This window comes from Athene noctua, chromosome 8, assembly GCF_965140245.1.
Source record: "Athene noctua chromosome 8, bAthNoc1.hap1.1, whole genome shotgun sequence".
NCBI classification, from domain to species: Eukaryota; Metazoa; Chordata; class Aves; order Strigiformes; family Strigidae; genus Athene; species Athene noctua.
This window is the reverse complement of record NC_134044.1, coordinates 9,421,387-9,445,668: the sequence shown is the minus strand read 5'-3', so window position 1 is coordinate 9,445,668 and position 24,282 is coordinate 9,421,387. Positions and strand designations below refer to the sequence as shown.

The window sequence follows — 24,282 nt, the reverse complement described above, 5'->3', positions numbered from 1 at the left end:
AAGGAGACCCAGATGTGTTGTTCTTCCAGAAGCCCAGTCTTTCAACTACTCAGGTCAGCTGGTGGATCCTGGAAAACAAGGACACAAATAAGCTGATTTGTAGGGCTATTTGCAGAAATAAGAGAGATTTGGTCATGGAGGATTTTGTCCATGCAGTGGGATAACTGTGGTACTCCTTATGGTTACTGAGCTCAGTTTCTCAAGGCCCACAGAGTTGCAGATCACCGTACTATTGCATAGACCGTGATAGGTCTGAGCTGTAGAGATGTCAAAAGAGCTCCTGGACAGCCTCTTGCAATTCTGGTGCTTCATCCTGTAGTTGGACTTCAGCACTCAAGATTTCTGTATAGCATATGGATAGGCAGGATCCACAGTCAAAACAAAAAAAACCCTTAGAAACAAATGCTCATCTGCAGAATACAAGACAAAAGAAGAGATTAAATGTTAAGTAGGATGAATTTACATATAAAGGACAGGAAGGACAAAATAGGGCCATTCTTACAATTGTAATCTGTCAGGAGTAACAGAGGAATTGATGTACAAGTCCTCTCTGTGTTGTGGAAGTCAGGAGCAGGTTGTTTATTCCAGTGTGGTGTAGTGCCCAAGATCAGCTGTCCGCTCTTGAGAGAAAGCACTTGTTAAACTATATAAATCTAATAAGCATCTTTCATAAGAAGATGCAAATAGCCATTTTACAACAGAGGAGAAATGCTTTTTCATACAGCACTTACCAGCCCAATATTGAAGGACTCACTTAAATTCCAATATAAATGCCTGCAGAAAAGAAATGGGAAACCAAAAGGAGGTTAAAAAGAGGATAAAGGAAGGTGAACTTTTTTTCTACAATTCTTGAGGTCAGACCAGCAAAAGTGACATTCTCAGTAAAAAGAATTGCCTGTCTGTCCTGCATGAGCACCAATTAACTAAGCAAATTTCTCTGGTTGCTTTATCAATAAATGTTGCACACGTGTGTGTTTTAGGGTAACAAATCTGATTACTGATTTATTAGCTGAGCAGTATTCTTACTGCCAAGGGGAAGAAAAAAAAAGTCTGATTCTCTGTTGAGGAACTGTGAGGTTATTAAGCAGGTTCTCAGTCATGCCACAGATATAACTTGATGGAGCACACCTGGATCCTCCCTGTTGGTTGTGTTTATAGTCTCCTCAGTCATCCAGTATTTGCCTTTGCATGTGAGAGACAGACAAGGAAAAAGAAAGAAAGGTTCTGGAGGTATTTCTAACAGAGATGCCAAACTGTCAAATAGTAAATCGAGAAGCAGTTCCCTGATGGTTTCACATCAAGAGGAGACACCCTTTTGTGATTGTGTGGCGTCTACTGGTTATTTTCACTTCCATCAGAACTGTCTGATATGGTCAAGTAGGTTTGAGGCTTTCAACATTCAATTTTCCTTTCATTTATTGTGGCTTTTATTTATTTGTCTTTCTTGGTAGTTTTCAAGGATACATGTTTACTCTCTAACATTTTCATGGATCGTCATCCCAAAGTTGAGGGTAGAAAAAGAAACAAAAAAAAGTGAGAGGGGGGAAAAAAGAGCAACATGGCTACAGCTTCAGTGGACAAAAGAAGAAATATATTCAATTTAGGAAGACCTCTAATCTCTGGTTATACAGGACAGCTTTGTTAGATAAGATTAAAAATTTCATGAATGTCCCTTTTTATCCCTGGAGACTTCACCATTTATTCTAGCTATTGTCAGCATCAAAAGAGCTTGATAACAGCTGGCTAGAGATGTGACCACACAGCAACACAACAGCAAGAAAGGGGCAGCCGGGTTCATAAATCTTCAGAAAACCCGTTCCCCCAGCGCAGCCATGAATCTGCTGCTATCACAGTCAAAGGGAGGATGCATTGTCCTCCAGCCAGTCAAAAACCTGAACTTCAGCATTAGCAGGAGCTCTATTGAAAGTGTAGGGTGCACAATGTGATGTTTTCCATTATCTTCTTCATTGCAGCCCTTATTACTGCACACAGATACAGTTTAAAGGATCTTTGAGTTTAGCTTGTTGCTAGGTAGAGTTTTTCCAAAAATTGTGCAGTCCTTACTCTTGGCAGTGTAATCCTACTTTTTCTATTCATCACATTGATATAGCGCCATATGGGACAGGGTCAGATGATGCCAGTTTGGTACACAATGGACCAATCTCTAATATCTCCTGGCTGGGAAGGGAGGTATCAAAGCAAGAATTTGGCCCCTGGGCACCGAGCTTCCCCATTCTCCAGGGACTGCTCACAGACTCGGGCGAAAGCAGGGAAAGTTTGGAAGCACAAATTGGCTCACACTCTCGAAATTCAAGTTTCCTAGTTTTCATGGGAGGGTCCAAATTCATATGTATTCAGCTTTATTCTGGTCTCACTTAATTCAGTAGCAATATTTTCTCAGCTTTAGAGAAAACCAGATTGGTCCCTCAGGAATTTTATAGTTTCTGTAAAGCAAATAGCTAATGAAGTAACATCAGTTAATTTTAGGAGATGGAAGAAGAGAATCACGGTGGTCCAAAAGAGTACAAGTCTATGCACTGTGCCTAACAAAGGACAAAAATAATCTTTTAGGACCTTAGCCTCTTATGGAGGTTTGTACCTGGGTGTCATGAACATTGCAGTGATTGAACAACTGTATTGTTACTTCAAACTCCACCTATCTAATATTGTCCAGCATCCAAGAACAAGCTTTATTACAGAGGACTGAATGCAATTTTGTTAGAGAAAACAGGAAAAATACTTAATGCTTCTAACCTCCCTGCCCCCCTCCCCAGCACAAGAAAAACAATTTCTGGAAGTGCTCATGTTGTGAGAGCTATGATTAAAAATATATGTTCCTCATTAAAACTAAATTATTGCTTATAATTTTAATTTTCTTCTGGCAGCTCCATCGCCAATTGCTTTGATCCAGGCTAAAGAGATAACGAGGCACAGTGTTGCCTTGGCTTGGCTGGAGCCTGACAGGCCAAATGGAGTCATCCTGGAGTACGAAGTCAAATATTATGAAAAGGTACTGTTCAAAAATGGACGAGCAAGGAGTTTTGTTTGGGTGTGGGAGAGCTTTTTACTTCATTCCGTTACAGTTTATTTCCAGATAGGATTCCATCATTTGAAACCAAATAGATTCAGTTTAATAAAATCCAATTAAGGATTTAATGCACTTGAATGGTTGCTTGAAAGAATAAGACTCATAGGCTGTTTCAGAGGTATGGTAAGAGTTTATTTTGTTATTTTTTCCTACCTAGGAACTGAGCTTTTGTAGCAAGCATATTTATAATGAGAATCAATAATGTTGGGCAGAAGTGAGACATTAGCTTTACTTCATAGACAGAAGTATAATAATGAAGTATGTAACACAGTAATAATAATAAGATCTGTTTGCCAATAGCTTCTGCTTAGGGTGATAGTGTGGGCTGGATGGCTTTTAATAGAGAATAAGGAAAGAAAATTACATTCTTCATACTTTCCAAGTTAGAGGGAGATGTTATTCCTACAAATAACTTCTCAAGTATGGAACTATGAAAAGAGCTATTTTCTTTGAAGATTCTCTGCAAAAATGAACAATTACCTGCTCTTGCTTGAGTTTGCTCTCTCACACATGCATGCATACTTCTAATTTTTTTTTTAATGATAATCACGTATTTGCTTCCCTAACACATACAGAAAAAGGCATCTGATTTGCCAGGAAGCTAGATTATTACATTTTCTCATGGATTTTCCAGCCAAAAATAGAAGGGTTTTTAAGCTTGGACTTTCTGGAAGATATATTCTAAGTCTTTTCTTTCTTAAAGTATTTTTATAATTTTTTTTCATGTGGCTTCTGGTTGGTAGGAAGAAAAAGAAAGTGGCAGCATGTGTGAGTAAAATGTTGCTTGTTCATCAAGAGGATCTTATTTGAAGGCTTGGCTATTTTCCAGAGGATTTTGTTGTGTGATTTCTTAAATAATCAGTGATATATTAGCATCATACCTACCACCTCATCAACCTTTTTTGGCTTGCTCAGAGCTCCATGCAGCATGCAGTACTAGGGGTATTGAGCAAGGCTGACAGCAGGAGCCCTTGGGATGTATTTTGAGAATTCCATCATTGTTACTCATCTTCTTTCACCATGACAGTTTTGGCAAGGAAATGGGGCTCCATGGTTCACAGTGCAGTGAAGCATTTTTAGTTGATCTCTACTGTGTTCTTTTGTTGTTAGGACCAAAATGAGCGCAGCTATCGCATTGTGAAGACAGCCTCCAGGAATACTGACATCAAAGGCTTGAACCCCCTGACTTCATATGTATTCCACGTGCGGGCCAGGACAGCAGCAGGATATGGAGACTTCAGTGGACCATTTGAGTTCACAACTAACACAGGTAATGACATGCCCACTGATTTTTTTTTTTTTTTTTTTTTCCCTTGAGTAAGGAGTGCAAAAGTAACTGTGTGTTGGGAGTTTCCTGTTGGTTGCTTGGACTGTGGTGTGTGTGTGTGTTGTGGGAAAATGTTCTTCCATTGCTGTATGACTGTTAGTGATGCTGTGAATCTGACCTGAGACATCCTTTTGGATATGTTATATTATAAATTCTGGCAACGAAAATACTTCAGTGTGGCATAAGGAGACATACACCCTATAAACACTAGGAAGTCGTTGATGATTGAGAGATATATGTACCTATTTTGTTTACTGTAAATGTAGATGTTTGCACATGTTTTTGGAATCTCTGATTTGCAGGAGAATAGAACCTCGTTATTCCCTTTTGCAAGCTATTGACATAGGTGTCCTGCATCAGCTCAGATATTTGCACTTTTCCTTAGTCAGTCATATAAAGACAGAATGTTCGAATTATATGTCAGTGGAGCTTTTCACTTTGCTCAAGGAACCGTGCAAATTTAGCCCCCAAAATGTTTGCTTTTTGGTGACAGGAAGGCAATGTGACCAAGCCTATCCTATTTTGGACATACAGGTCTGCTTAAATCAATTTAAGTTCATGCCAGTTAGTGGCAACATCCTTCAGGATGTTAACAGCTGAAAATAATCAATCTAGCAGGAAGAGGGTAGACATTTTAAAATAACTTATTCTTTTTGTGTCAGTTGGGGAGTGATCATCTGTCCCTACTGAGAGAAAAAGGAGGAGGACAGAAGAGTGGTAAACAATTAGATAGGAAAATTTTAGCCATTATACCCTCTGAGCAACACTGAAGGGGAGAAGGAGAGGGTGTCCTTGTTCCCAGTGAACTGAAGTTCCCCAAATCATTATCAAACATCATGTCTTCAGCTAATTAGGGTCCTACTGGAAAATTGTGTCAAATGACTATATAATAAAGGCCTGAAAGTAGATTTGAGTGCTACTCTAGACTGCCTTCACAAGCCAGAAAGCCTCATTGAGTACTACCTAGAAGTAGATTTTTTGAGGGTGTCTGACACTAATGCTCCCTTTTCTGTTTCCAGTTCCTTCCCCCATCATTGGCGATGGTACCAATCCCACAGTGCTTCTTGTTTCAGTGGCTGGCAGTGTTGTTCTTGTGGTCATTCTCATTGCAGCCTTTGTCATCAGCAGGAGGTAAGAACTTAAGCTTCTCTCTCCCTCTCTCTCTTTCATGAGGGAGCTTTTTGTCTCCTCCAAACAAAACTAAATTCTTTGATTAGCATCATAACCAGTACATTTGCATTACAAGCCTTCTCCCATGTAGCTTTGATCTTCTCAACATTAGTACCAAGCAGCATGTGATGTAATGGCAATAGTTCCGGGCTATTTGCCCTTCAAATGCAAAGCTGATTCCAATAACTGGCATTGAGAAGCAAGCCAGCTAGAGATTTGTGGTTAGTGTAATTTGAAGTTAACTTTAATGGGTATGGGTACAGTAGATTTTCTTGGACTGACTCCTCATAGGCAGGGAATAAACAACTGCACTGTTCTGAACTAAGCCCTCAGACTGCCATGGTTGTGATTTTTTTTTAGTCTGCATTAGTCTTTTGGGTTAGACGTTCTACTGTGAGTGAATATGACTGTAAAACAGAAGCCACAGTCATTCAGTGTCATATGCAGTAATAGAGCAGACTGGATCGATGGTTATTTCATCAGAGCAGGACCATAATCTTCTACCAAGTACTTGTTCATTCTCCTAAATTCAACCCAGGCGTCAGGAACAATCCTGCGAATGGGAGGAAGGACAGTGTAGCAGAAACACAGTGTGAGTGTTTCTGTCTTCATCTTTGTGTTCAGTCTTATTTGAAATGATCAGCATGATTTTGCTTCAGTGTAATTCTGAGATAAAACGGGACGTATCATTACTGCATCTGAAGCCTGGGATCTGAGGGGTGCGTGTTTTGTCAGTCTTCTGTTGATCAGTTTAATGGCATCAGCCATAAATGTGCACAAATTCCTCTTGATTTGCTCTCTTACTTCAAGTTGTCTTAAAGAGCAGTTAAGTCACTGTGATTGTAATATCCGGAAAGTAGACACGCATTGTTACAGCTTTCTGTGGGTGTTCCACTCAAAGCCTCCATGCTGGCAAGAAGAAAGAAGAGCAGAACATATGAAAATGTAATGCAGAGAGACAGGTTTATTAAAAGTCATTGCAACAGAAAATAGCATCACTGAGCTTGATGACTTAATCTCCTCTCTGCTTTTATTGATCACTTTATTATTTAAGGCAGGATTGATAGCAGGATACATTGGATTTCTAATTATGAGTCGCCACCTTGGAGAATTGAACCTGTCGAGCTGATTTGAGATGATTCCTTCCCCTCCTCCCCCTATAAAAAAATGTCACTTCCCAAGGCTGATAAACACTGCTTGGTGATTGGCCCTCAATGGATCACTTTTTAGAAAATGAAATGTCAACCCCTTGCCCTCATATTGATTCTCTTTAGTATCGGCCATAAAGCTGTCAGAGGAAAGGCTGCCTGGAGCCAGGTAGCTGACAGACTCGCTGATGCGGGTGTGCACTCAGCCAGGTCTTCGCACCACTCAGGCTGCCTGTTCAGTTATCTCTGCCCACAAGTGGTCAGCTTGGACAGAGACAAGACAAAGAGCAGGTGTGCAGCAGGGACAAAAGGCTGGTCCAAGCACTAGTGGGGATGGAGATAAAAGCATCCTGGTGGCCATGGGTTCAGAGATGTCCCATACCTCTGCACTGGTAGGTCTCAGAGAGGCTGTGGAAGGGGAAAGACATAGCATGATGAATGAAATACTGGGACAGTGAAACTGCTCTGTGCATACTAATGCATGGTGCCTTGCTAATTAATAGCCTTCCTCAATACACAGCTCTCCAGTAGCTGGAAGTAGTTCTCAATAAACAGAATCTACTTTAATATTCACTATTACTCTCACGATTTTAACCACTTTACCAATGTCATTTAGAGGTGTGGGCTTTGGGGATATTTCATGATGTTCCTACACCAGCAGACGCTAATAGCAAAATAATTATACTTTGTTCCAAAATTACTTCAGATGAGAAAAAGCTTTTCTGTCCATACAGTCCCCATGAGGAGACTTTGTAATCTAGCCATAACCTAAAAGTCCTATTTGTACAATCAAAACTGTGCTTTGGCCTGCAGACATGGCCTCTCTGCATCCATGAGCCAAATGTGGGAACTGGGCATATGCTGTAGGTGCCCACTTTTGAACCCTGGTTTATTACTGCTAATTTAGCATTACATTTTTTCAAGTCATTGCTCAAATCCCAAAATTCATCTTTAGAACAGAATTTGTCAAAGGACTTTGCCTTCAGGCAGCTCGAGCTGTTTGGTTCTGTCCTGCGACCACAGCATTTGTGTTAACATGAGAACTAATCTGCCTAAATGTTAGTTTAAACTTACTGAAGTTAAGATGAACATATCCATAGAGCAGAGGCAGCGTGAGTGTTTCTAAACCCTACCCTGCAGGAATGCTGAATGAAATTACAATATCTCAAATAGAGTTGTAAAAGATTTGGGAAAGTGTAAAACAGAAAAGAGCCACTTTCTAAAAGGTCTTGGGTGGAGTAAGATGGCCCTACAGAATCCTCTAGCCATCTGAAAGTTTCGGCCAGAAATCCTTCCAGCTGATAGATTGATACGCATTTACCCACCTTTTGCTGATGGTGTTGGATCAGGCGCTCCGCCAGCCTGGTGCCCGAGCACTGCAGCACCGCAGCCCTTCTTTTGTTTGGGGAGGAGGAGGTGGGTGCAGCGGTGTGGCGCCGGGCCCATGCTGTTTCACCTCAGTGCGTGCTAATACCCTCTGTTGTTACCTCCTCTTCATCGCCAGCCCCCACCTGTAGAAGTGCCTGTGTCTCAGATCCCCACAGTTTCTGAGAGCTTCTGTGTTCTTTTCCTGAATGCTGGCTATTTAATCACCACTGCCCAAATCCCTGTAATTATGGGGTTCAAATCCGTGACAGAGGCTCTGTTCTGCCACTCAGGTGAGCGTGCCCCGTGGTGCAGGGCTCCGGGGTTTGTTCTTGGGGACAATGGCAGGCAGGAGTGTCCAGCCCCCAGCCAAGCAACAGAGGTCAACAGGTGACACAGGGACAAGTGGAAGTAGGTAGTTAGTTTGGAAGGTATTATTTAAACTTAATAAGCTACAATTATATTGCTTGAACAGTAATCCCTTTGTTTCCCTTTGCTTTTCACATGTCTTTGGGTTTTAGTGGGGGAAGGTTATTTTTTTATCTGTTGTGAGGGTGCTTGTACTTTTAAAAATAGGATAAAGAGCACTTTTTCATACTTAAAATGCTTTCATGCAAAGCATGTTTGTGTTTCATATTTCCCATCTGTGCCTGAACATTAATGAAACGAATTTGAAGGGATCCTGCTTAAAATGCAGAATCTTTCCCCCTCTCCCCCTTTTTGTCTTTCCTCTGAGAGAAATTGTGTAATACCTGAAACCATCTCTGCAATTCCCTTAGCTGACTTGGTCCCATATGGCACTGGGTGAGATTTGTGCTGCCTCTTCCTTCTTACTCAGTTCAATAACTGGGAGCAGAACACAGTCCTTTTATTTAACTCAGCTCTGTTATACCAGTGCTGTAACTCCTCAGGCAAATAAATGTTTTAAATTGATGTTTGGATCCAGTGTGGTTTTTAATAATGCTCTTCTTGTGATTTGGAACCATTTGTGTTTAATTGACTTTCATGAAAAAAAGAAGCTCCCAACTGTTTATGGTTGGATGTGTACCTGCTTTTTATGTCTGAACACAAGTCCTGTTGATGTTGTTGGGAGCTGTGAGGCTTGGTTCAAAGATCAGGTAGTCTTCACATGTCAAACAGGATTTTTTTTTTCTTCTGTTTCATGGTTAATTTATAGTTTTTATTATTGGCATAGTGTGTTTAACACCCAGCACTAAGAAACTGCAAAGACAATGGCTGGGAAATGGCCTTTCAGCTGACAGCAATGGGAAGCTGCCATTCCCCGCAGGCCAGTCACAGAGTGGGAAGTGAGATACTTTTTGCTAATGGGAATGAAGATTTTGCTGACGGGAGGGAAATGGTGAGACTCAGGCAGATTTGCTGCAAGCATCTCTCAGTCACTTGTTTTCTTCCTGTTATCTGTGAGTTTTTGACCCCTTTTAACTCACACCTTCTGATAGGTCTTTCTCTCACCCGCTCCCATTTTCCTCCTTTAACTATTCATCATTTTCATTTTCAGACTTTTAACCCAGTCTCACCCTAGTGTCCCTGGCAGGCCTGGTTATCTCCTGCCTCACTCCAGGCAGCAGGTTGCACATTGCAGACAGTGCCAATCTTGCCTTCTCTTCCCCAGGCTTGGTTTCTCCTTCTGCCTTTCACTCTTCACTCCAGCCCGGACTCTTAGTTAACCTGGGTCTGACACACTGGGAGACTTGGGCTTCCATAGGGACAGGCGATGTGCAGAGTAAGCAACAATAAGCCGTCCTCTTTGGCAATGTCTGTTCTTACACCTGATTCTGAACTTTCAGTGAATGTTGGTTAAAAGCCCAAATCAAATTTCTACATCTAGTTACCATTAGATGCTGGGAAACTTCAAATCCCAGTACTCGTTTTGCTGAGTTGACTCCTCACTATCTTCCCTAACAGACTAAACTCATGTATTATTTTTTCTTAATGCCACTTATCCACTGAAGTTTAAAGCTGAGCTAATCAAATACATAACTGGATACAGTATCATGTGTAAGTGTAGAAATAGTAATCTATAGGATTAATATAGTATACTACATTATTGTCTTCAACTCGGAGGGTTAGTAGAGGAGCTCTGCCGTCAGGAGTTCTTTGCCCCCTTCAATTATACAGTGATTAAAAGAATAAACAAAATCCTTGCGATCTGCATTTTTGATGGTCAGGGGGTTTTTTTGCTGACATCCTGATTTCTCTGTTAATAGACTGTTTTCAGTTTTAAATTTGCAGTTAAATGTTCTGGTATTGGCATTTGCCTAATTAAGTTTGACAGTCAATCTACCAAAACACCTCTGCTGTGGCATTTAAATCCATATATGATAGGGCTAAAAAGCAATTTGGCCCCTTTTTGCACAGAATTGCAAATACAAGTTTGAAGAAAAGTAGCTGAAACACAAGCTTTCTTTTCTTTCTTTAAATGCCGAGATGCAAATATGGAGATCTGTATTTCCCTTAATGCTTTGTTGATGCCAATAACATTTAGAGCAGTTTGAGGAGAGGAGTCTCCTACCCTGCTGGTAAGTGTATGTTGTGTCATGGGTTGTAGGGAAGCTGCCAAGCACAGGTCGTGGCAGGTGCAAACAGCTCAAGTCTCAGCAGGTTGAGGAGACTGAGCTTGTCTCAAAGTAAGATACTTATTTTGAACTGTAATGCTCTTTTTTTGTTCTGACAGGCGCAGTAAGTACAGTAAGGCTAAGCAAGAGGCAGATGAGGAGAAACACTTGAACCAAGGTAAAAGACAGTGGTGCCTGGGTTTTTTGATTTGGTTCATAAAACATGTCCCATGTTCTGATGCTTGGGAAATAAGGGATGACACTTCTCTTGAGAAGAATATGCTTCTGTTTTCCTCTTGCAAATATCATTCTTCAAAACTATGTACTTTAGTAACAAGGAAAATAGAATCATAGAATGGTTTGGGTTGGAAAGGACATTAAAGATCTCGTACTTCCAATGCCCTGCCATGGGCAGGGACACCTTCCACTAGCCCAGGTTGCCCAAAGCCCCGTCCAGCCTGGCCTTGAACACTGCCAGGGAGGGGGCAGCCACAGCTGCTCTGGGCAACCTGTGCCAGGGCCTCACCACCCTCACAGGGAAGAATTTCTTCCTTATAGCTAATCTAAATCTGCCGTCTTTCAGTTTCAAACTGTTACCCCTTGTCCTATCCCTACACCCCTGATGAAGAGTCCTTCCCCATCTTCCCTGTGGCGCCCTTTAAGTACTGGAAGGCTGCTAGAAAGTCTTCCTAGATCCTTCTCTTCTCCAGGCTTAACACCCCCAACTCTCCCAGCCTGTCCTCACAGGGGAGCTGCTCCAGCCCCTCATCATCTTCGTGGCCTCCTCTGGACCCACTCAAGCAGGTCCGTGTCCTTCTGATGCTGCTGCCCCCAGAGCTGGACACAGCACTGCAGGGGGGGGCTCACAAGAGTGGAGAAGAGGGGGAGAATCCCCTCCCTCAACCTGCTGGTCTCCCTTCTCTTGATGCAGCCCAGGACATGGTTGGCTTTCTGGGCTGCAAGCTCATATTGTTGGCTCACAGTCTGTTTTGCATCCACTAATACCCCTAAGTCCTTATCTACAGGGCTGCTCCAATCCACTCATTGCCCAGCCTGTGTTTGTGCTGGGGATTGCCCCAACCCCTGTGCAGGACCTTGCCCTTGCCCTTGTTGAACTCCATGAGGTTTGCATGTCCCACCTCTCCAGCCTGTCCAGGTCCCTCTGGATGGCACATCCCTTCCCTCCAGGGTGTTGGCCGCACCACACAGCTCGGTGTCATCGGTGAACTTGCTGAGGGTGCACTTGATCCCACTGTCCGTGTCACCAACAGAGATGTTAAACAGCACTGGCCTCAACACTGACCCCTGAGGCACGCCAGTATCTGGATAAAAAGTTTCGAGGGGACAAACAAGAGAAGGGTTCATCAAATTTTTCCATTGTTCCTTTCAACTGAAAGATATCTGGTTTTGGCCAGAGATATCTAGGCATGATTTTTCCCCACAATATTCTGCTAAAGCAGGTTCTGGGTGGGCTGGAGGCAATACTACAGGAAAGGGAATGTGAACTTCACTACCCTTTTTCAAGGACTGAATCCTGCTGTCACTTCCGTCTCAGTCATCTAGGTATCAAACTCCAGGACCTGAGCTCAGAACTTCTTGGCTCCCAAAAGAGAAGTGGGATGTGTTTTAGTCTCACAGGTCCTTAGACAGGCTATTGGCTTGGTAGTGGTGGCAGTGATTTGTGAAGCTCATTTATTGGCAAAAGCTTGATTCCTTACATTAACATTGGGAAATATTAAATGTTTACATTAAAAAAAAAAAATTGCATCATGGCAAAAATACATTGTCCTTCCTTCCTTCATCAGTCATTCCTGGCTTACAGTACATTTTTATTGTACACTCTCTTTGCTGTTGTATATCATTAAGGCTTCAGTCTCATATGTTCTGTGTTCAGCAGCATGTAGATCAGTGACTTCAAATACAACATTTCTGCCTTGCAGGTGTTAGAACATATGTGGATCCTTTTACATATGAGGATCCAAACCAAGCTGTGAGGGAATTTGCCAAAGAAATTGATGCCTCCTGTATAAAGATTGAAAAAGTTATTGGTGTGGGTAAGTGCCAGAACTTTTGCATTTTTTTATGTAAATATAGTTTTAAATTTGGTTTTAGGAAACATGGGATCCTATGATTTTTTACATGACAGTTCCCCCAAATGAACTGGTATAACAGTTTGTCAACACAAGTGTGTGCTTCATGTTCATGACCATGGATTCTTGTACCTTTTTCCTTAAGGGGAATTTGGTGAAGTATGCAGTGGACGTCTCAAAGTACCAGGAAAAAGAGAGATCTGTGTTGCTATCAAGACTCTGAAAGCCGGTTACACTGACAAACAAAGGAGAGACTTCCTGAGTGAGGCCAGCATCATGGGACAATTTGACCACCCCAATATCATCCACTTGGAAGGTGTAGTTACTAAATGTAAGTAGGTCATTTTCATGACAAGGTCAATTTGGAAGTCACTGAGAAATTAAGTCTGTGGTGGTGTGTACTGTTTTTTTTTTTTTAGTTTTTGTCCTCTTTCCTGCAAAATGACAGATGGAACAGATCCACTGATAGCTAATAGGAGGAAATCAGTGCAGGACAAGTCATTAATCTTGTTGTCAGCTATAAATGGGTTTATGGTTTCAACTGATACTCTATCTGTAGGCAGCTTGTACAAGATTCTGTAAGGGGAATTAGTACTGCAGGGGTTGGCTTTTTTTTTCCCCTTCTTGCTATGCCAAGCAGGCATCTTTCACATCTTTGCTAGACTGAGCTGATTGTTACAGGATAGGCAAAAGCAGATGGTGAGCAAAGAATTTTAAATGGTTGGGGGAAAAATACCAAAACAAAACTACAGAGTCATATGTTTAAGGTACAAAGCACAGATGTAAGGAGCAAGCCTTTGAAATGAAGTCAGCTATTTTAGTATGAAACTTGATTATTTGTTTTCTCTGATTTACAGGTGCGATAATTTCACTCTGCAGAATTTACCTGGCTAATCTTTTTGTTTGTTTGGTTTGGGCTTTTTTAAGTCTGTTAGTGTTCACTGTGCCATGAACTCTGCCTTAGAAAGAGAATGACAATGCTCACTGGATGCTGTTTGTAGGCTAGAACTGAAAATACAGCTGAGACAGATGTGCTTCAGTCTGACTTTATAAGGTGCCACTGGATATTGTAGTTATTGTCTCTATTCTGACTGCCATAGGTAGCATGTTGGCAAAGCCTGGCGCTGGTTGCTAATCCTAAAAGATCCTTTAGACGTAGGGTCTCATGCTCAGGGTAGCAAAGAAAGCAGACAGTGATCTCGTGCGCTTCTGTTAAAGGGTGCAATTTGTGAAGTCTACCTTCTACACCTGACTGTGTGCATGATGAACATGAGTGCAGGGTATTAATAGTGTGAGGCATTAAAATTAGATGTGGATGAAAAGTTAAAAACTGAAATATTGCTAGAAGAACAAAGTATCTTCCATAGAGAGTTGTCAAACCCATCAATACCACTGAAAAATCCCTGTCCCTCTTGAATGTCAGTGGGAGCTGGATGCTTCTTACCCTTGCTCATTTCTGTTTCCCTATCCTAAACTTCCTTCTCGCACAGTTGTTGAAAATGGGTCATACAGTGTGTCGGTATTTGCTTTTCAAGACAAATTCTGCTAGGGGAAATAGGGTTTGGACTAATTTTGACCATCATTTATTGAGGTCCTCCCTCTAAACTGAAATTAAAAGATAATACTCTGTTTAAATTTTGAAGGTCTGAGTCTCTCTCTTTTTGTTGTTGTTGTAACAAAGTGTGTGGTCAAGTCAGAGTGTTTGCTACAGGGATTTTTCTTAGCACCTCTGTAAAAGAAATGCAATGGGAATCTTTGTGTTGAAATCCCACCGAGGTTGGAAACCCCTGAGCTATTACAGCTGTAGCAGTTATAAATGACTGTATGCATTTGCATAATGCAGTTGTCACTGAATTAAAATGATTTGAAATTTTCACCGAGGAGGTGGTAGCCTGACCCGAGAATGTTTCATTGCCTGGTTCACAGTAAGTGATGCTTCTGCAGCAAGCCAGCTTGGTTACCTCCGAGCTGGTGTGTTTGGTAAACAGGACTACTTAAGAAGACATTTATCTCAATTTCTCCATAGGTTTTCTGAATGCTGTGATAAATGAATGCATTTAATAAACTGAAAATTAAAATGTGAGACAAATAGTGGTGTAGATGGGTGTTGAGAGAGGCAGCAAAAAAACATGAATACATTATTGGCTGCTAGTCAAGTACTTTAATAATTGACTCACTGATGGCAACTTCTCCTCTTTCTATCCCCCTCCCCTGCTAAAGAAGTGCCTGAGTAATGAAATTAGATGTTAATGCACTGAAAGAGTCTCCCTTTCTTCCTTTCTACGTTGACATAGTATCTTTTGATTGAGGAAGGTTAATTAAAACTCATTTAGCTGTATTTGTTCAGTGGAAGGGTTCCAGTCACAGTTGCGAAGGATAAATGAAACAGTGACATATGCAGATTTGGTTGGATTTTTTTCTCTTTCTACCAATGAATGCTTACAAAGGTGATTTAGAAGGAGAATGATGTTTTATCACATCCCTTTCCTTAAGGGTGCAAGTACTCAGCCAAGGTCAGTAAGCACTGCATCCGGAGCAGTTTGTTTTATGCAATACCGTTGCTTCTCTGCTGCATTCATGCAAGTCAGAAAGGGTTCAGCTGCCAAACTGGCATTTCACAGGCATGCCAGTTTGTGTGGGACCGAAACAGCAAGAGTTTTGGTATCGGGAAGGGAAGGAGAAGTAGACTTGCAAAGGATAGGTTGGGATTGAAAAGGTGAAATAAGTAATGTGATGTATTGCACATAGATGGTGGCCTAAGTGAAATGATGTAAAATTTTCAGTACGGGCAGTCCTTAATTGTTTTCTAAACAAAAAAAAAAGAGGTTACTTCAAAAACAGGAGTCCCTGACAAATGAAGAGAAAAGCATCTTAGTGAAAAAGGTAGAGGTAGAAATAGTTAGGGGAATTTTCAGTGCTGCAGTGTGGTAATTTTCCTAGCTGGTTGTTCTGGAGCAGATACTTGCTGGTGACAGAAGCAAGGAAAAGTTGAGTAGTTCTGATACCTCTGATACCGAGACAGAATTGATCTATCTACCATCTAGGTGACATGTCTGTTGAACCCTTCTTTCCCCCTAATGTTCCCTGCTCCAGGGAGTACAAAAGCAGAGTTTCTCTGGGACGCTGTCTTTATTTAGGAAGAAACTCTGTAGGTGAAGCATAACTGGGAGGAAGGGTTGCCATGCCAGCCTGGCACTGATCATCAGGTGCTCCCATGGCTTCAGGTGGGCTTAACAGTGCTCATCTTGGGACCTGACCTTTGCCATTCAAGCTTTGATATGTCACTTCTCTACATCTCCCATTGCTCACTTTTAGAATGAAGATGACATTGGACCTATTTCTTCAAATATCTAGATGCTGAATATCCCACATGATTTAACCCTGTGAAATAATTAGTGTTACTTGTACATACTTAACTGTTTTCAGTTTCAGCATTGTATGACTTGGTAAAGCTCTTAAAGACAACATCAATCATGAATCCAGTTGTCTTGGAATACCTTGTAGCTGCTCACAGCTTCTACCTCACCTAAAGTGTTGGTCTTTTGAAAGACTCAGAGAGACCAAAACATTCACAAATTCCATTTTGAAAGAGGAAGGCTTTCTAGTCTGCCAGCAATTTAATTACACTAAAGATTTTTGTCAAGTTTGAACAGATCTTTGTTTCTTAGCTCTCAATTATCAATTCATATGTTCCTTAGAGGACAGGAGCCACTTTAGTTAAAGATCTTGTCAATGAGTCAACCAAAGGGTTAACCTTCCAGATGGGGCCCTTTAAATGTTTCTGTTCTATAATATTTCTTCTCTTGCTCCCCACAGCTGAGGCATAAGCTCGGTGCTTTTCAAATTAAATTAGATTGTGTAAGCCAGGTGTCTTGGCAGTAAAATCATGTGCAACCCATTTTTATCCCATTAACATCGGTGTTCATCAAGGAATTGTGTTTTTCTTTCTGCGAACTCTAGGTAAACCGGTAATGATCATAACTGAGTACATGGAGAATGGCTCCTTGGATGCCTTCCTCAGGGTAGGTGATTTTTTCATAATAAGCTGAGGAGATTTTATACTGGGAAACATTTTCTGATTCTAGTTCTTGAAAATTCAGCATTTTCAAAGAAATTATGTTTGTACTTGGGAAATTCTGTTTTCTGGTGCTGCTTCTATCTCAAACCAGAATAAATGTAAAGTGGAAGAATATACAATAAATGTAATGTTTAAAATAGCAGGGTCTTAAATAATCCATGTTTAATGGGAACAGTTCTGATCTGCACCATTTTTGAAAGCATTGCAAGGCTATAGACTCATTAAAATCAGATTCATTGCAAACTGGGTACTGCATCATTGGAAGCTGTGACAGAACCTCTGGGTTTTTACTTTACTGGTGAATTATAGACACTAGTCAGGAGAGTGGGGAAATAACATTGCATTTTATTTGAAAGAAGATGGGAATCCAGAGATACGCTCTTTGCCAATTTTAGCAATGGCAATAATGTAGCTCTTAGCTTAATGCTCTGTGATTTTCTTCCTTTCCCCATATGTAGAAGAACGATGGCAGATTTACAGTCATCCAGTTGGTGGGGATGCTTCGTGGCATTGGCTCAGGAATGAAGTATCTGTCTGACATGAGCTATGTGCATCGGGATCTAGCTGCCCGAAACATACTTGTCAACAGCAACTTGGTCTGCAAAGTGTCTGATTTTGGCATGTCCCGGGTCCTGGAAGATGACCCTGAAGCAGCTTATACCACACGGGTAAGGAGGGAAAGAAAATATCCATTGGGTTTTCTTGCCTACATATTGGTTTTGTCTGAATGTGTGGGAGGTGACAATGGTTTGTTTTAAAATAATCTCAGTCACAAGTGAAAACCTATATCACAACCTAAAAATAAACATTGTCCCAGACTCCACAGCTAGTATAAATTGATGTAGTGATATTGCTACATCAGTGGCTACATCAGTATTTCTTCTCTGAGGCTGTGACCCATCTAGTCATCTGGTTCCTTCAGTGTGCTGGAGTGCATGACAGGAATCTGATGCCAGGAATTAGTACTTGGGCTTCTGTTCCTTCTGATAGTTACAGACATGCATAACAATTTCCAAGTGGCTAGTCCCATGAAAGTTTGATACAGCAAGTGTAGATATGCCACCAAAAAAAAAAAAAAAATCCACTTTTTACCATCACAAAGCTAGTCATAAATTTGACCTAAATAATTTGGACTGGGAAAAGTATGAGGCCTGCGTTCCCATTTTTTGTTTATTTCCCATTTTATCTATATTTCAGCATCCCACTGTTAACTAATTTTGCTAAATCTAGTTTAATATGCTGCATGTGGAATAGTACTAATGCAAGCACTTCTGGCCACGAAAGAACATCCCAACTGTTACCAGCATTTGTACCAATACCTCTGTAATTAACATGCATGCGAAGAAAAAGAAGTCAGAGTTTATAAAGTCTCCTTTTTTAATTGCTTATTTTCTTAGTTTTTAAATATCTGCCATTCTCCATCTGTTCTCCCTTGTGCAGAGTTTGTTTGCAGCACTCAGATTTTGCAGTTTAATCCCAACACTCATCCTTTAATGGATTCAAAGTTCATTACAGGGAACGATAGACTCATGTAGTATTAAATGCTGGCCAGCCTTGGTATTTCTCACTCATAAGGGTGGCAAGTGGAAGAAGCAGAAGCAGAGGTTTGAAAAGCTGTATTCAGGGAAATCAAAGTTTAGACAAACACACAAGGGCAAAGCAGAAATGATTGAAAAGCTTCCCTTTGAATTTAGTGAGTGGAGATATAGTATTATGTTTGCTCTCAAGAGTAAACTACAGGGAATCAATGACATTTGCTTTACAGTGCATTGTCTTCATTTGGTATCAGTAATGAAGGATCAGGAAAATTTGGATGAACTCCATTCAAGCAGCTAAATAAAAAGAGCTTATTGACAATTTTTAGACTGACAACCATGTATAAACAACATCCATGCATCTGTGTCTGAAAGGAGGAATAGGGCTTTTTCATAACCAGAGACTATGCAATAGAAGGACATTTTTAAAGCATCCTTTTTTTAAGAGAATGGTGTGTTCTGTTCCCCATTAGTAGTATAACTCATTAAAGACAGAGCATCCTATAGCCACACAAGGCACATACTGCTACAACCTGATTCACAAAGGGCCTGATGCAAAGGCCAAAGAAGCTAGGAGAAGGACCCCTTTTGATTTCACTTGGCTTTGGCACAAGTCCATATTAAACACTTGAGAGAGAGATTAGAACAATAAACCATTAGGTATGCACACACTGCACTCAGTTATGGATAAAAGCTACCTAGAAGATTGCTGAGAACAAGATACCAAAATAAACTTAATCAAAAAAGCATAAAAGCAAATGAAAAAAACCCCTAAAACCTTTGTTCAGCTTAAGTCGTTCCCCAGATGGAACTGCAGGAAACCAAAAGCTCAATTAAAAACACCTTGCATATTAGCATAAACAAAAGGAGAAATCTCTGGCCTGGGATCATTCAGCTAAGGCAAAATCAGATAAACAGGATGGAGTGAGTTCCTTTTAAAACAGTGCAGGACTCCAGTGGCCCAAATCAGATGCCCAAGTATTTTTATTTGTTTAAAAAGAAGTATTGTATCAAGAGACAGCTCTCTCCAACAGGTATCAAAAGCAGCCTTATACTGTGAACTCCTCCCACAGGGACTGGGAGAGCCCAGAGGCTTGCTTGCCATCTCACATCTCTGATAGGAGTTGGGATATTGCCCATGGGAAACACCGCAGTATTCATAAATCTTCCCAGTTTATCCTCTCTTTATTTTACCTTTTTGAAAAGCAAAACGTTTATAATCCCATTTTTCTGAAACAGGCCAAACAGGTCAGACAGGCAAGCAAGGAAATAGTAATTAACAGCATGTACTTATTTGTTTTGTCAACTAAATCTCTTAATATATACTTTGTAAAACCCCTGGTTTGTTCTCATGCTTCAGCATAGCCCTAAGCAGAGATCTCTTAGAGGGCTGATAAAAATACATTTAACAATTTACTGGTTTGCCTCCTTGTGACTAAAGAAAACAGATGGGCAGCATTGCCTCCTGGTTGGATCTGACAGTTTTATGGCAAGAAAAAGAGAAAGTAGATGCCTTTTTAAGAAGGATTCTGGAATTGCATACAGAAAACCATTTTGATTTTTAATGGCAGTGCAGAATGGTGTCAGCCACGCACATTACTGGGTTGGTGACTCACGAGCCTGTGGTTTCTTTTATTTGTGACAGGGTGGAAAGATCCCCATCAGGTGGACTGCACCAGAGGCAATTGCCTACCGTAAATTTACATCAGCTAGTGATGTGTGGAGCTATGGCATCGTCATGTGGGAAGTGATGTCCTATGGAGAAAGACCTTACTGGGATATGTCTAATCAAGATGTGAGTGTCCTTCTGAGCTTCCTCTTCCTTTTCTTTCCCTTTCCCCCTGTGCTTTTGTTCTTAGATGTCTGCTGATTGTTTCTGTATCAATTACTATATGATTCTTCTGACTTCTGTCAATCACTATATGTCTTCTGACATGTACTCTAGGTTTTCAAAAGGATATCATGGGTGGTAGATTCCTGTTTTCTCAGGGAACCTCTCTGGAACTAACACTTACTTCCTTGAATACTTCAAGCCTGGTCTATGGTCAGGGAATAGGGGATCCTCAAGTTAGGGTTTGTAACTTATGCATGTATCTTTTTTCCTTTCTTTTTTTTCCTTTTTCTTTTTTTTTTTAATTTTAGGAAAAATATTATAAGCAATTAAAGTAAGAAAGAAGAATGGAGAAAAAGGAAACAAATAATAATAATAATACTGTTAAGAGAGGGCAGATGTCAATGTTGATATTAAATCTTAACTTTATTGAAAATCTTTAAGAAAAAACACTTGAATTTAATGAGGTTTCCTATTAGTAGTTAATTCTTCAAGCCCCAGTATGCTTATAAATCTTCCAGATGATTTTATTTCTTGTAGGATATGTAAAACAATGCACATGAAATCCAATTCTGATAATCAGTCAGAGCATTCTTGTGACAATTGCATAGCTGCCCCCCAAGGACATTAAAAAGCAGCTTTCCTAAATGACCATTCTTAAATTATGCATGTCCTGTTTAACCATACCATCTGGACTACTTCAGTATATTCCAAGAGGGAGCATGCACAATGGCTGCTATTCCAGAAGAGTATTTAATAATAATGCTAATAAGGGCTTTTGCTAATAGAATTTTTATTAAGTGAAAAAAAAATTCCAGTGAAAATGAGGCATAGATTATCCATAATTCTTTTCCCAGGGGATTTACAAACATATAAAGGAAGCAGAAAATGTTAATCTGAATATATGGTCATGGGAGTGGTTAAGTCATTTTACAAGTCATCTGCTTTCTTATGTAGAGCTGAACATTTTCAAAGAGTGTCTAGATGCGGATGGCATTTAATCTAAACAGGGGATATAATTTTAATTTCTTTCTGATGTGAAATGTCTCTTCTGGCACCCAAACTTGCCTTCCTTTGCTAACAGGAAGTCATCAAGACTTAGCAAGAAAATAAAACACCAGATGTGTCTCAGTTGTACCAGGAATGTCTACACAGCACAGAGAAACGCAGAGCTAGCGTATTAGATTGGTGTACACTGCTAATGTGCGGTGCTAGACCTGTCAAAAACCTGGCTTGAACGGGACAGTGAAAGCCAATATTATTGTCTTTGCATCCTCTTTGTAATATATGATTAGACATACCATTTTTTTCTCCTTAACCATGGTGAGAGCAGTGCTTTTCACAACAAAGCAGAAGTGGATTTCAAATTATTCTCAGTGTATGTTGAATCAAGAGAAAAGGATCTTCAAAAAGATCTTCATACTTTCTGGAGTAGTGTGAGCCACTTTCTTTGTGGTCACCAAATAGCTGCTAATAATGCAGCTATTAATATATATATATATATACTAATATATTAATATATATAATAATCGCCCTGTCCTCCCAGTGGATTTTAGCCTCTAACTGGACAACACCAGAAGGAGGGAATTTAGTGCAATCCAGTCTTTGTGCGCTCCTGCTCTCTAGTCTCAGGGTGAACCCTGCCAGCAAAGTCATATTGATTAATGAAGATCTGAAGGCTTTTGGGTCATGTCCCTGTCATACCAGAACTGAGTCCTGCTCACGTCCTGTTCTCCTGAGAGGGCTAAGAAGCCATCAGAGTACTGAGCTCTGGAGCTCTTCTTGGAGGGTTTGAAATGACTTCAGCTTGTGAGTTTTTCTGGTTTCTATTAAGTACGAAATGCATAGTTAGGCTGCTGCGTTGGACTTCTGTAAACTTTCTTGATTAGGTGCACAAAACGGTTCCCATTATGCATTTCTTGGTTCAGAGCATACAATGGTGAAAGAACAAGTTCTCTACAAGGCCTGTATTACTGACAGAGATGAGCTAGCCCAGGAGGAGAGGGAGGAGGGGTGATGTGCTGTACCCTAAAAATGATGGAGAAAATTTAATCTTCAACATATCACACCCAAAACTGATAGATATTAAAGATTTGCTGTAGAGCTCTTGCTCCTCCAATGCTCAGTCCAGCAAAGATAGTTGCTTGTTTCTAACCTGGGCTATTTTGTCATCCCTATATTCCATGTGCTCCTTTGTGATACATTGCCGTGCTATATCTGATGTCTGCTTTGGATGCTGTACCCTTTTAGTTTTTAATTGCTGAGGAGAAATGACAGTTCTGAGACCACCAATTGCCCGAGTCTGAGTGCAATTTTCCATGTTGTTTCACTTAATTGTGGATTTGTTCCCATACTTTGGATCGCCCTAGGATAAATGGTACTCAGCTGGTAGATGTGAGTAGTGTCTGATGTTCTCTAATGCCTTCCTAATTGTGCAATTTATAGGTTATTAAAGCCATTGAAGAAGGGTATCGGCTGCCACCCCCAATGGACTGCCCCATTGCTCTCCATCAGCTGATGTTAGACTGCTGGCAGAAGGAACGCAGTGACAGGCCTAAATTTGGACAGATCGTCAACATGCTGGACAAACTCATCCGCAACCCCAACAGCCTGAAGAGAACAGGCAGCGAGAGCTCCAGGTCAGCTGTGCTTTTGTAATGGTGATGTACAAGGGAGCACAGTGGAGACGACTGGCAAAGATGCAAGTCACCTAAACTTCTGTGCTGGCATTAAAGCGCTCTGTAGCTCTGCAGAGCCAGGCTGCGCAGTGGACATTGCACCGTGCAAGGGAGCAGAGGGGTTGTGCTGGCACAATGCTGAACCCCACTGGGCACCCCAGCCTCTCCTAGCTCTGTGAGAAGGAAAAGTGAATGAGCATAGCTGTTGCTGTATCACACCAATGCTAACCAGTTTTACAGCACAGGCTTAAGCACGTCCTAAAAAAGTTCTGATGCAGGCAAGCTCTGTCTGAAGACAAAGTTTGTTACATCTTTTCCCTATCCCCCTAGTGAAAGAGCTTGAGTGGGTAGCCTTAATGCAGTGTAGCTAACAGGAGCGATGTGGTTTTCTGCAGGAAAAATACATCATCAAGTTTTATAAACCCTAGATTTGTGTAGGATTTGCAAATGAGCGTTACGGCATTACAGCCAACGCCTTGCGGGCATTGGGAAGGTGTGGATTAATTTTTATGTGAATTTGAATTTAATTTTGTGGAAAGCCAGTTTCATGTCTCCACCGATCCCACATTACATTTGTGTTTTGTTTTGTTTGCTAAGCATGGTATACCTGGTACGTGCAGAAGCATGGTAGGAAGGAAACTCCCAGAGTTGTAGGGTAAAACCAAAATATCTTTGTTGGGACAGATCAGCAGTTTGTTTGAGCTGGTGAAACACTGCTGAAGTAATATGAGCTTTACTAATTTACACCAAGATTGTTCTGGTTTTTTCAAATATCTTTGCTTTGTCAGGTAAATTTGCTTACAGCAAATATGGAAAAAAGCTTAAAATAAAAGAAACAAGAGAAAGGTAACGGGAAAACATTTTAAGGGAAGGTACAAAAATGTCTGTTGGGCAATACAGAATTAAGTTTCTTGAATCGGTGGAGGAGTAACAGAGATTCTGATTCAGCCTCCAACAGAACAACATCCTGGAAAAATCTATTTTTAAACTTGTAGGTCCCTCTGTGACTCTTACTTACAATGTATATTATCAGAAGAGAGGTTATTAACCCTGTGAGACCACTGTCACCACATATCTTCCAGATTGCCCTCACTGCATTGGTAGCCTGGCAAAAGTGTATCCACACTTGAGGCTTAAATAATTTACCTGGTGAGAATTACAATATGATGTGCTGTGATAATTTAATTTGCGAATCACAGTATGAACTCCTCCATTTTGATTTCTTCCCAATTCACAGGTACTCTTTGAAAATATATAGATTTTAGAAAAGGTAATAGCCCATTCAAGGTCATTTTGTGTGTGTATATGTGAGTTAATAGCTTATTCGAGGTTATTTCATGTTCATGGCTATTTATAGATCTTTATTTTTCTTCTCTTTGGAATATGAATTTCAAAT

The 24,282-nt window shown here is 40.7% G+C and overlaps 1 protein-coding gene across 2 annotated transcripts in view; it reads left to right on the top strand.

Annotated features, from left to right (window-relative positions):
- EPHA4 (EPH receptor A4) overlaps positions 1-24,282 on the top strand; it is a 107,722-nt gene that overhangs the window by 76,322 nt on the left and 7,118 nt on the right. Inside the window, exons 6-16 of one of the 2 annotated variants that reach the window (XM_074912687.1) lie at positions 2,886-3,010; positions 4,199-4,358; positions 5,435-5,546; positions 10,794-10,852; positions 12,615-12,728; positions 12,910-13,095; positions 16,725-16,786; positions 17,301-17,510; positions 17,669-17,671; positions 20,023-20,172; positions 22,654-22,847. In XM_074912687.1, coding sequence (XP_074768788.1) covers positions 2,886-3,010; positions 4,199-4,358; positions 5,435-5,546; positions 10,794-10,852; positions 12,615-12,728; positions 12,910-13,095; positions 16,725-16,786; positions 17,301-17,510; positions 17,669-17,671; positions 20,023-20,172; positions 22,654-22,847 — 1,375 coding nt within the window. The remainder of the gene's footprint in view (positions 1-2,885; positions 3,011-4,198; positions 4,359-5,434; positions 5,547-10,793; positions 10,853-12,614; positions 12,729-12,909; positions 13,096-16,724; positions 16,787-17,300; positions 17,511-17,668; positions 17,672-20,022; positions 20,173-22,653; positions 22,848-24,282) is intronic. The other variant, XM_074912686.1, reaches the window with a different exon arrangement.